Genomic DNA, 13,095 nt, shown 5'->3' on the forward strand with positions numbered 1-13,095 from the left:
GGAGACTGCTAGCCTGTATTGTAGGCCACGTAATGCCGAGACTGAACTGCATGCCAGCCATGCGCCAATGCATGGTCCGGAAGTTCTCTCTCTTTTTTTAAACTTTTTCTTAAAACATTTTTCCGGTAATGGAACTAAGCTGTTTAATATCCTTCTGCAGGTCAAAGAGTGATACGGCAGGAGTCACGTTCAAAATAACAATTACTTTTAACGCCCATACTTTACGTAATGGATAATTTCAGACAATTTTATGATCAAAGACTTAGAGTTTTTTCTTACAAAATGTAGCTTTAGCGGGTACTGAATCAGAATCGCTCACTGAAGCTAAGATGGGAACATGATTTCTGCATTCCTACTGGCCCAGTATATGGCGCGTGCAGCAAAATTGCGTATGATGACTGATGACTCATAATTTGGCGAGCTTGCACATGGTCGACGTATGCATGTGTGATATGACGACCTGTGAAACAAAGTACGTATTGTTTTTCTTTTTGAGATTATCTTTTATCTGAATGGATCATTCTTGGGCAGTGTATTCCAAAAGGGACATACTTACTGAGACAAATAAGGTCATCTTTCAAAGACTTCTCTGCTGTACTGTAGTGTCAAAAATAACTTCCTTCTTGTGGTAAGAATTACATCGGGAATGTAACAAAGAAACGTGCCAACACTTACGAGGGCGTTTAATCTCGCATGACATCAGCCAAGGCTATCTTTCAACTGGAACTTCAAATGCCCACGTTACGAGGCTTAAATAACGGATGTGACACGCTGTTTTTGACGGCGAAGAGGCAATTAATTGTTTAACACCTACGTACCCCATTGTTTCTAGACGTATCTGGAGTAAACCGATCTCGGGTAACAGTCATGAAAATACCGAGATAAAAAGGACTGTCCCATTTGCGCAATTCAGTCTTGGAAAATCTTCGAAGGCATCACTATGAAGAGCGTTTTGATAGCTTTGTTGTTGGTCGTCGCTGTGCTGCTTGTTACAGCTGAACCCAGAAGACGAGGCGGAAAAGGAAGACCCGGAGGACTGAGACCCGGAGGACCGAGACCAGGAGGACGAAGACCGGGAGGACCGAGACCATGGCAAAAGAAGTTTCTGGGTAAGTTACAAAAGCAATATTGTCTCCTTCTGTTATCAACTGTATATCCAGTAGTTCTGATTTATTGCTTTACATTTGGAGTCCCCAATGTTGTCAAAGCTGATTTTGTTCTTTATGTTTAGAATGTCACAGAAATTGTTCAGACTGTCAAGAGGGGACTTGCCGGGCGTGTGATGACGATTTTGCACTGAAAACGATAACCCTTCGTCGCTTTAATAAAACTGTCAGTGTCTGTGTCCCTTGTGGTCGGCGACTTAAGATGAAGAATCCTGCTCTTTTTATTGAACAGTGTGTCACTGGTAAGTTAATATCCTTTGAATTTTTTGATGATGTTGGTATAAATACTTCGAGTCCCGTTGACAGTAAGGGGTGTAAAGCCAGAAGGGAGAACTTCATGCGCGGATCGTGCACCACGGGCACTTGATTTTCATTTATTCACGCAGCACGCGCGCGGTACACGTTTCGAACTTTTCCCTTTCGTCTTTAGAGACCAAAGGGCTACACCCTCTCCGAAGCAATATTAGACTGCAAAACAGTCGTTTTTTTCTCCAAAGTCGTTGGAAAAGCGCTTATCGCTCTCGTTCGAAAGCTGAGCGCGTTCGCAAAAGAAACGACTATTTTGCAGTCTAAAGCATTACGTAAAACTTTTACAAATAACAAAATCCTCCTGAAATTGCCCAAAATACACTGTAATTAAAACCCCTTCTGCTTGTACTCCTTTTTAAAAACGGTTCTCTTATATAACGTTTCCCTTAGAGTGTCCCAGAAACTGTACGACTTGTGAGGACGGCTCCTGTAAAATATGTGATGATGGATTCTTCAACGTTGAGACACGACTTCTGCAAAGGAAGATATGCGTTTCTTGCGGTCCGAGAATGAAGAAAAATTGGCCGGACGTTTATGTGAAAGAATGCTCACAAAATGTTAACAATCTTTTTATGTACTGGCTCGCTTGAGAAGGACCACATTGAACGAGTTTCTTTGTATTCATAATAAATACGTTGTGGCTGCCATCTTTCAGTGGAAATTCTGTAAAAATGTTTGACTGCCGGGCATTTAGTCTATTTAAGACCGTGCCCGGCTGCCGGGCATATAGCCACAGCCATATAAATAAACAGAGAAGATAATCTTTTTTTGAGAACGGAGGGAGAAGTGGCCCAGTCTTATCTGGAAACGCTTACATAATCATCATTGTCATCAACAACAACTTTCTTATTTTGTCAAATGGCTTCTAGCTGACCAGAGGTATCCTACTATTGAACCGAGGGCACTTTTAAAATTGAAATAACAATAATTAATTATCAACTTCCAACTCGTTTAATTAATATATATCTGATCGGAACTTTCAATAATTTCACGGCGTTGGCCGAACACGGTATAACTTGGTATTAAAAGATTGTTTATGTTCTTAATACAGGCTGTGGACGCGGCTGTGCCAATTGTACTGAGCCTGGTGTATGCACCGAGTGCGAAGAAGACCTAAAGCTTTTCACTCCACCCGGCAGTAACATCACCAGGTGTATTAAAAATTGCCCCCCATTTTACACACTCGAGAAGGGTTCGTCTCCTCCAAGATGCGAAGTTAAGCAAATCAAAAAACCAAACAACAGTAAGTTTTTCCTTCAGATTGTTGTATAAGCGGAAGTAATAAACTTGGATATATTGTCTAGGTGTGCTATCAAACTCGCTCCTCGCGTATTTTTGCGCCTGTAATGCATAATTTTTTGAGTTGACTAAAATTAAAAGGGTTCGCATTGCTCTTAATCCTCTGGGCCAGTGCGTTGCGATCGGACGGAGGGAGTTTTCCAGATAAAAGGGATACAACGGACGGAGCAGACTCGTGATAAAAAGCCCTAAGGATCAATTGATGCGTCAAGGGAAAGAGTTTTAAATGGGACCGTAAGTGTCCCACTCCGAATATCCATGGAAGTGGGTAATGTCTTAATTGCAACCTTCTTTTCTATTTTATCTTGCAGAATGTGGAAAAACCTGCGCTGCATGCACAGAACAAGGCATTTGTACGGAATGCTTAAAGCCATCGGTACTCATAAAATTTGGTGACCGCTCAATGTGCAGACAGCGATGCCCATTCCATTTCAGAAAGTTTGTCGATCCAAAAACGAGGGCTACAATCTGCGAGAAACTTGACAAGCAACAGCGTAAAGGTTAGTTCTCTAAACATAAACATGGAGGGTTGGGCAAGGGGGATTAGTACATACAGAATTCCCTAGCTCTTACAAAATGACACGAATTTTCATAGTCTTTTTGCACTGAGTTGAACGAAAAAAAGGAAAAGATGCGGGTGCAAAAAATAAAGGAAAGGGAAAAATATAATTCCGTTTTTTCCTTTATTTCATCACAACCTCCTGACATTATGCCACTTACTTCAATTTGGGAGAAATTGATAAGCCATCCTAGCTGCTTTTTGCAGTACTCATGCACTAGGTAAAGGCCGTTGCCATGTTCAAACTAATACATCAACCTAATAAGCTATCTCTATCGCATCGCATTGTTGTGCGATTCAATAATGAAATAACGTTATCACTGGGCTCTTTATGAAAATGCTGATTTCTTAATTGGTTAATTGGTAATTAACGTTGTTTTTCTCTTCTTTAATTTACAGGCGGAAGAAAGAATCTTTCTGACCCATTCTAAACGAAGTGACTTCGGGAAGCGCTTCAACAAGCAAGCATTTTTGGCATATTTCTCTTTTCTTTTTTCCTTACAGAAATCAGATTAGGTTAGGTGTGTGTTGATGTCTTGTGCTCCGGTCAAACATTGAACCCACACCCTAAAACATAGCACAGTTTCGTGCGACAATATAGAAATAAGGACCAAATTAAATCAAATCGATTCTAAGACGGCACCACCTAGTTTAGGGCAAAAGACGAAAGACATTTTTGCCACAAAAAGGACTTGATTGTCTTTACTGAGCTAAGTCGAAAACAAACAAAAAAACAAAAACAAAAAAAAAGAATTAAAACGAATAAGACCTTTGGCACGCTGACAGCATTGTAATTTGTTAGTTAGTTTTGAGCAGGCTTTTAAAAAGGCAATTGACACGGGACACGCTGCTAAATTTAATTTGTTGCTGAATATCACCTCACCTTTTACGCAGTTAACTTGTATGAGCATGTGCCCAACATGTGTGTCGTCTTCTTTATATTTGGTATCATTTCAAATAAATGTTATTAGACTGAGCTGAATTGCGTTGTTGACTTCAATTTAATATATTTAAGCCTGGAGTGTACATAAATACTTGACAAAATACCGAAACGAAATTTCTGAAAACTGAATAAACCCAACCCTACCCTAACCCAAATTTCAGACGCAAAAATCATTTTGAAAATAAGCCAAATCGAATGTTTGGATTTATACTCAGTTATAGCTCTTGAAGAAAGATAATCCCCTACCGTAGAGCTTGTTTTGCCTTTTACGCTGTTAGGACGGGAACAGGGAAAGGGTGTGGCGAGGTAGGACTGTGTTAGAGAATTCTCAGATCTACTGTGGCACTTTAAGTTTGGGTTTCAGAACGTTATGTTTAGAGAGTTTTACTCTGTGGTATTCTTGCGCACACCAGATGTGTATCAGCCAATCAAATCTCCTGCATCACAATCAGTTCAGGTCAGTTCCTTTGTCCCAGCAACCTTCGTGTTTTTCAGACAACTCAAGAGGAATGCGTGACACCATTTGTTTGTAACGCAAAATGGACCACACCACGCCTGATATATGCACCAGAATACTATAACTCGCAGCCGTTCAGTGGAACGTCTATTGAACGAGTAAAGGTAAAAGATAAAATGAATACTATTGCATCACGTAAAATATATATCCGTGATCACGTGCGGAGATGAATAGTTCGAAATTGATTCTGTTTACACAAAAATATTCGGTATGAACCACATATGCAAATCGCAATTCTGTCGTCCATTTCGCGCCAAAGCATGTTGAACCTGTTAAAGCCAATTCCTGCACATCCTCAATCCAGTTTCTACTCTAGGCTTTTCATTCTGTGAATTATAAAAATATTATTTCTCTGATTTCGCCAAAGTCATAAGAGTTTAACGGGATTCTTCTCTTCAATCAAATGATGCCTGGTGTAATCGTTGTTTAGCACTCGATTGGGCGTCCGTTCCAGTGTTGTTTTGATGTCTTTAAGCGGCTGTCTTGTGCAGATTATTGAAACGATCCACAATGTAACGAATAGGGCAAACAGAAGCGCAGAAATATCAATTGCTGTAGCCAAATCAAGACCCGACATGATTCGTGAATATTATCGATACGTTTACGATTGGAGCGGTCGCAAAGTTGTTTCGTGGTTGCGTGACCTTGGTACACCCAATCTCATGTTGCATACAAAGTGATTTTGTCCAGATTTTTTTCTTTCAGTGAAGAAACACGAAGAAAATGATAGTAACTTCCTTTGATCATCAGATAAAAATATAATAAAGCACATTAAAATAATTTCAAGTCAAAAACTATCAAGAAATAGCAAATGATGTCGCATCACCGTGGAAATGAAGGGTGTCACGTACGTAAATATTGTAACTGAATGTCAACATCAGTGATCAGAGATAAGTCGTGCTCGCCCGCGATCGCTTCGAATTCAGCTTTATGTGATATATTTTACTGATGAAATGACATGATAATCGCATCCCCGACCTAAATTGCAGCACAAAGACAGAACGTTGGCCAATTAAGATGGAATTCAGCCATGGAAGAGGAAATACAACCGAGATCTGTGCGAAAGAAGTTGATGCGCGACACCATTTTCATTTTCGTTGGATTTTGTTTTATCATTTTGTGCTTCGTTTTCCTGGGAGTCGCACAGCAACAACAACATATGACTGAGGAGCACTGTGAGGATTGTTATGGTGCGAATAATCCAAAAGTGTTTCGACTTCTTTCGGCGATATGTTTCATATTTGGGTTTACGATCATGAGCGTGTTTTGGTGGCATTGGAAAGCGATAAGAAGTGCTTATGTATTGCACCAAAGACGCTTGGAATTGGAGAGATTGATAGGGAACGTTGATCAACCAGTTAGAAGAGGAAATAGATTATCACTTGGAAAGAGAAATAGCGGTTGATATATGGATATATCTACCCAAGTAAACTCCCATAAGCATTTTTTGTAACGTAAAACACGAAGCTGTCAATCAAGCCTGATCATGACTGGAATTTGCATGACTCAGCAGTGGTATTTTTTATGTGGAATTTTGATTACTGTACTTCTTGAGATTTCGTTTCAAGTGAAAACGTGCCCGTTGAAGAAAATGGTACAGTTTTTTGTGAACCTTGATTGACACAAAACGTGAAATGACAGTTTTTTGTAATTTTATAGAAAACCGTCCGTCCGTGACAGATAGCCTCGACTCTCATCTCGTTGGGCTCGTCACGTGTTCGTTCGTAGGGGAGGAACGCGTGACGAGCCCAAAGAACGTCTGTGTAGGGGCTAGTAGCTTCATGATGAGATCATGAGATAGCAACAACTTAATAAAACGTGAAAGGGTATTTCTGTTATATGTGAATCGTGATATCTAGATACAACTCCAACTAAGGTCGATAAAGCTCGAACAAAGTTGTCAAAAATAATTATATAAACGAATATCGAATAGTTTAATAAGCTGACACGTTATACAACAATTAGAAAATTTCCAAGGAATGTTTCTGAGTACCACAGATCCCACGAGCGTTGACGCGGAACCAGATTGAGCTGCTGACTGAAAGGAAAGTGATGGTTGAGGCGAGACCCCCTGAGAAGAGTACAGTGACAGTTGTTGGGAGCTCTGGGTGAACGAGCCACGCTGACGGAGAAAAGGTAGAGGACTGTCCCCCTGACGGGGGGGCGCATAGCAGAACCAGGCTCATTGCAGTGGTACAACGTTGAAGGCGCAAGACTCGTGATTTGCGGGTTTAATTTTTTTTACCCATATGACGCAGTACATGCAAAAAAAACAGTCGCATTGGACACCTATAGTATAAATTCCAATGCTTATTTTTTATTTCTTCCTCTTGAAAGCACATTTGACTCCTTAATTACATAGTTAAACGTTGAACACCCGAAGTGGAACCAAAAAAACAATATCAAATCCTAAAATACCCTCCCCCCCCCCCCCCTCCCTTCCCCACACTGTAAGACCAGAACTTTAAAATGCAAAGTTCACCTTGTAAGCAGTCAACAATTTGGTTAAATTTACATGTCATTAACGTCTTGCAGGTGCATTTCTACTGAACATTACACCCAACAACGGTTACGTGCATTATTCTGCGTCGTGTATGTGGTTCTAGAGATCTCTAGAGCTGCATTCTGAAGCAAAGCTCACTTTGGCTGTCATTTTAAATTTATAGATATTGGTCGATCACTTACTGATCGTAGAAACTTTTTTTTTTCGAATTTCAACGAAATTATCATTCCCAGAGCCCTCAATATGTTCCCCTTGACTCAGCGGTAGTCAATAGATCAATTGAGTTTTAAATGCTAGAGCAGCATGCAAATATGATAACTTTTACAGCATGTAGTCATTTGGGCCATCACGCCAGGAAACATCATTATTATGGCGACTTTCAGACAATTAGACCACTGATATATAAATTTTCTATCTATTTACTGATTCCGATGCACAACAACTCCAGAAGCAATCAAAATAGACGTCATTGATCATGGCATATTTACGCGAACACGCGCGCGAATCTCGCGTCATTAATATTTTTTTCACCTCCGGTCAAGCGCGAAATGAAATAAACACGTTTAAAATTTCACTTTGAAACGCGCCAGACAGGGTTTGATTCTAACCGCGTTCTCGTGTTTTCCATAACTTGCCATCGCCTTTTGTGTATTCTAAAGTCATCATTCGCTAGTGGCAAACTTTCAAGCTAATGGGATCGGGCCGATGATTTCCTAAAATACTATAAAACTACTACAGACTCTAGAAACATCTTCAGCAAGGGTGGATGTATGGAAATTTGTGATCAGTGCTCGTAAATTATCAACGACAAGCGATCGACCGCAGAAGTAGCGGGAACATTTCATCTTGAATATGATTTTGGCTGATGACTTATTAGCCATCTATATTTCTGCCGGTTTGGCTGGATTTCTTGTACTATTGTGGTGCTGCGCCATGATCGCGTGTAGAGGGCCATGCCGATCCTTTGAGGAGCCAGTGAAATCGCCATTTGACATGTACATGGATCCAGCGTCGAGAAACACGGCTTTACGAAACAAATACGACGTATATCAGTACCACCTAATGGTAAGTCATGAATTTTGGCTATTTAATCGCTTATTACCCCTAAAACACAAAAGCCTTCTGTAATGTCTCAACTTTACCTACGGTCATATACTTTTGGTTGAGAACATGAAATGTCTATTTCACGATAATAAAGTCGCTTTCAATCTGATATAACATTTTGAATTTTTCACTCAACGTGTTGTTATTTTAGACGGCATTTTCAGACGAGAAAATGCAAATTTGTGGTGAAGAGAAGGCGCTGTCAAATTTTTTCCGGAGGAAATATTAAAGCAATAATTGTAGAAGAACGTTACGAGAAAATCACACCTACAGAAACTGAAAATCGTATGGAAATGCAGGCGTATATTAACTGCGGATGAAAAGTCAAGCTTTGCGATGATGCAGACTCCACCGGAAACCGTTCATGTTTTTATATTACAATCCAAGCGTAACATCGCTCGAAAAATTGTTTCCATTTAAATGCAAATGAGCTGTGTGGAGAGCAGAAAGGCTCACCAACTGTTTGCTCAACACAGTAGAAGCTAGTAGAGTTCAACAAGACTAAAATGCCATTTTTAAATTGTGTTCTCACTCTTTGACCCTGGTTTAGGAATTAGGTTACCTAATCAGGGGAGCATTTTGTTTCGTCTGTATAACGTGCTCCAATTTGTGAATGACTAGTTACGATTTACGAATGGTCGTATTTAGTGAAATAAAATGAAGTCCTACGGAAATCAACATATTGACCCGTATTGTCTCTTTTTTTTTATCGTGATACACCTGGTAGACTCCTGGGGTAGACTTCGCTGGTCTCGGTAGAACAATGTAACTTGTAGCATGGAAAATCATTCAATACTTTTCCACCTATCATTCCCCTCATTTTTTTTTTCAGTGATGAAGAGCTGTTTTTTTTTAAAAATCACGTTTTAAAAAACAAGGGGATATTTATGGGGTGCTGTTACCGCCAAAATTCAGCCCTCTCAATTTTGTAAATGATACCTTTATTTTAAAAAATAATTTGCCTCGATTTTTGCTACAGTTTCAGCGTTCAACGCACAACTAATATACCGTGTAAACGTATCTAAGAAAACATCGATCCAGGCTTAAATTAAAAGGATAAATATTATAGCTGTCATAAAACAGAAAATATAGATGATTGAAGTAATACATAAATTCATACAGGCATAATACAATGACATCAATGATATATTGGTTTGCGTTTCTGCCCCTGTAATAAAACTAAGTTGGGTTATCCCAATCTTGCCGTTCTCAGACTTCTCAGTGCAATATAAATTTAAATAGTGGAATTAACTAATTTTAAAGGTCTCCTGAAAAGAATGTCAGTAACGAATGAAATGGTATTAAAAGGTAGTCATTTTTAATGTCTTACTGAGGTTTTTTTGAAAACGAAATAACAGTACACTGACAGTAAGACGTAGAAAGTCCGGCAGGTTGGCGAGACAAGGTCATACATACAATAAACAAACAAACAAACCCCAAGTGGTTTACTGTTAATCCGAGTGTAAGTCTGAGAAATGTAATTAAGTGTTTTACGTCCGTGAGTTACTATTGATGTATAAATATACCAGAACAGTTTATTCCCTGTAAACGTTTCTGAATGCGATGGTAATTACCAGGGGGGTGGCAGCGAGGTCTGGGACGAGTTTCGATGATCGCCCCAGTAAAGAAATATGGCCGAGTGGGACTAAGTACCGGTTTGATTGAAAAAAAGATGGCGGAAGTTTATGGCGGACGGTCGTTTGCGAAGGTCATAATGTTTCGAGAACTGTTTCCACGTTCGAACATCCAGGGGTCGTAAGCACATCTATTCGATAGAAGATCACAGGTGAAATTTACGCCGCACCGGCGAACGGGACCACCACTGCGTTTTTACATCCAGTGAAGACCGAAATCTCACAGAGAATTTTTAGTAATTGTTTCATACACTGGATAGCTGAACGATCTTTTCTGGACTAGTCGCGGTGGGAGCCGCAGTTCTGTAGACAATCAGCTGTGGGGTCCGAGACTTTGCTATCACCTTGGGAGACTGCAGAGGTGTTGGTAGATGCCATCTACTAGTGACCAGGGAGGAAAAAATTTGAGGGGAAATTAGCGATCTGTGCTACAAATACTGTATTTGCAAGGATCTGCCCTCAAATGTACTGTACCTGTAAAGAGACACTGATGGACCCTTGAGACACTAACTCTCCCACCTCCAAAGAATATTCTACTCCCATCAGTAATCTTCTCTGACAAAAGTAAAAAAAAATTTGCCCAGTTCTCCTAGCAGGAGGGACCACTCCACAGACAAGGGAAGTGATGACCTAGAACCACGTACGCACTTCTAGAGGAAAAATGAATTTAAAGAGGTTTCGAGGGGGCCCGAGGGGATGGGAGACGGGTCAGATATAGGGCTTTTTCAGTGTGAAGTGTTTATAAGAAAGCCACCACCTTAGTACCCCCACAAGTTACCAAAAACCTTTTGGAGAAATGACGTAAAGAGAAAAAAAACTTAAGGCCAATGAAGACCCTATTTATTAATATTGCGAACAGAAAGGAAAAAAAAAAGTTGGGCACGGGATGGAGTCGGTCGAGAAACTTCGTTAGAAAGTTGGCCGGACGAGGAACTACTGCGCACCCCGAGCAGACCGAATCACTGCCCCTCTTCTAACCTAAAACAGAGGACCAGACCAGAAGCCACAAAAAATATAACGGGAAGTAAACGGCAATAACCAACAGCGAATTCGTTTTCTACAGTCAACCGACACGCGACGCCATGTTGTTGTTTTTTTGCCAAGGCATTGTGCGCATGCTCCGTACGGTTCTCGAATGATGACAGATTTCAACTGGGGCGATCATCGAAAGCAGAAAAGCGGTAAGATCAAAGATAGCTGCCAGCCCCCCCTGGTAATTACTGTAGACCATCAACAATCCCCCCCCCCCCCCCCCCCCCCCTTACCCTAAGCACTCAGTCTTTGCATAAAACGGCCATATGATACAAAATCCGCCTTGTTGAATGGCAAAAGGAATGTGACAGCCTCTAAAACAAATGCGACTTTAACCAGTTTAGCTTGACTTTTCTTTGTTTTGGGTGTCCCAGTGATTGCCATCCAGCATGACGAATTTTGTACCATTTGAAAGTTTTATGCGGGTAAAGGCCCATTTATATAACTCGTTATATTTATGTCACCTGGGACGCGCAATGAGTGCCGGATGAACAAGATGTTACCGGTAGGTCGTGTTCAGTCCAGCTGTTTATCCATGACGTCATGCAAGAGAAAATATCCTCTTGCACCATGTCACTCTGAATTCACCTGTTTATGCAAGCTAAAGAATGATATTTCCACCACAATTTTTCTTTAGACGCCAAGAACACCAATTGAGCGCCACAAGGTAGTGGTTCCCACACCGCCCACCCAGCCGCTGGCCGAGCCAAGCGCACCAGCCGCTGCATTTGATTTTGGAGCTGTGTTGAGAATGCAAGCCGAGGAAAGGGCGCATGTTCAAGGAAGGGATCGCCATGTTAGAGACCCGCTATTAAAGAAAGAACAAGGAGATTCTTCACCTGATATAAACAATGTCGAGCCAAAGAAAGTGAATAGGATTACGGTAGATATTGAAAGCACTGACCAGCCTCTGATACATGACAGTAGCGTTTAGTTTCTAACACTAAAAGAAGATGAATGTGGCGAGACACAAAAAGGATGACAGTTTCTTAGATGCTTGCAGTCAAGTATTAAAATTGCCGCCGGCGATGAAGTGGCAATTCGTGCAAAAATGGACGGGGCAGACAGTTTAAATTGAATAATTTATGACTTTCAGTGTCTTTTGTTCACTGTCAGGGATCATTCTACGGAAGCCTATGGCTTTCTATTATAAAAGGATAACAACAGTGACTGAAAATTGCCTTCCACCAACTAAGTACCTTTTAGATCCCCCTAAGTCGATAGAAAGTTTTGTTCATTTAGTGTACAGTAACTGGGTCAAAACTGTATTGTCATAGAACTTTTGAATGTGTTCCTTCCTGTTTATTCAAACCTAGAACCTACTCAGTCTACACATAATATGCCGAGCGAACTAATAGTTTGTGTCACTTAGTAAGGAACATAGAAGGTATGCGATCGGTGATGCAACAACTAACTTCATAAATCACAAAGCAGCAGTGGTGTGCTATCACTTTGAATATTTGAAACCCTTGGCAATTACAATAGAATTCCGATTTCTCGAATCCTCAAATTTTCGAACCTCCCATAAACTTAAACCAAAAGTTCCATTGGATTTGCTTCACTCTGAGATGAACACTGCAATTTTATCCCCTGCCGATTTCTCGAAACAAATCTCGTATCCTTTAGAGGCTCGGGAAATCGGAATATCCGGGCCACTGTAGTCACTAAATGCAAGTTTGCAAATACTATAATTAAATGAGCACGTGCTTCGTACAGGTCAATTGGTGTTAGCTAGCTAGTCGTGCTCGAACGTTGGCAATAAGTACAAACAAGTTGTAAAGAGCACGCGGGTAAAAGCTAAAAGCGCTGTCCAAAATAAAATGTGTTTAGGCGTGTCTTAATTTGAGTCATAACATTACTCACAAGGTACACAAAATTAATATAAAACAACTAAAGGTGTTATCGCAAACTATGGGAAGATTTTTAATTTATTAAACTCAACTCTCTGTATACGATGTGGCAAAATATCATATATCGGCGAAAGGAAATTTGAAAGAGATGTTGTGAAACAATGGAATTATAGCTGGAT

At 40.4% G+C, this 13,095-nt stretch overlaps 2 protein-coding genes across 2 annotated transcripts; both read left to right on the forward strand.

Moving 5' to 3' along the window:
* The first annotated feature begins 885 nt into the window (after positions 1-885).
* On the forward strand, positions 886-4,315 carry LOC144643982 (uncharacterized). The gene is made up of 5 exons (XM_078503383.1): positions 886-1,109; positions 1,232-1,408; positions 2,527-2,718; positions 3,086-3,274; positions 3,733-4,315. The coding sequence occupies exons 1-5, from the start codon at positions 941-943 to the stop codon at positions 3,762-3,764; spliced, it is 759 nt and encodes a 252-aa protein (XP_078359509.1). The 5' UTR covers positions 886-940; the 3' UTR covers positions 3,765-4,315.
* A 3,330-nt stretch (positions 4,316-7,645) lies between these two features.
* LOC144643990 (uncharacterized) lies at positions 7,646-12,907 on the forward strand. Its single transcript, XM_078503390.1, has 2 exons — positions 7,646-8,361; positions 11,704-12,907. The coding sequence occupies exons 1-2, from the start codon at positions 8,149-8,151 to the stop codon at positions 11,998-12,000; spliced, it is 510 nt and encodes a 169-aa protein (XP_078359516.1). The 5' UTR covers positions 7,646-8,148; the 3' UTR covers positions 12,001-12,907.
* Positions 12,908-13,095: the final 188 nt, after the last annotated feature.

The sequence above is a fragment of the Oculina patagonica genome, chromosome 2 (assembly GCF_052425735.1).
Source record: "Oculina patagonica isolate OP01 chromosome 2, crgOcupat, whole genome shotgun sequence".
In the NCBI taxonomy this organism is placed as follows: Eukaryota; Metazoa; Cnidaria; class Anthozoa; order Scleractinia; family Oculinidae; genus Oculina; species Oculina patagonica.

Excerpts from the sequence above, each read along its gene's own strand:
- LOC144643982 (XM_078503383.1), top strand. The coding sequence starts at position 941 with ATGAAGAGCGTTTTGATAGCTTTGTTGTTGGTCGTCGCTGTGCTGCTT. Across the intron at positions 1,110-1,231 it reads ATGGCAAAAGAAGTTTCTGG|AATGTCACAGAAATTGTTCA; the intron begins GTAAGTTACAAA and ends CTTTATGTTTAG. Across the intron at positions 2,719-3,085 it reads AATCAAAAAACCAAACAACA|AATGTGGAAAAACCTGCGCT; the intron begins GTAAGTTTTTCC and ends TTTATCTTGCAG.
- LOC144643990 (XM_078503390.1), top strand. The coding sequence starts at position 8,149 with ATGATTTTGGCTGATGACTTATTAGCCATCTATATTTCTGCCGGTTTG. Across the intron at positions 8,362-11,703 it reads TATATCAGTACCACCTAATG|ACGCCAAGAACACCAATTGA; the intron begins GTAAGTCATGAA and ends ATTTTTCTTTAG.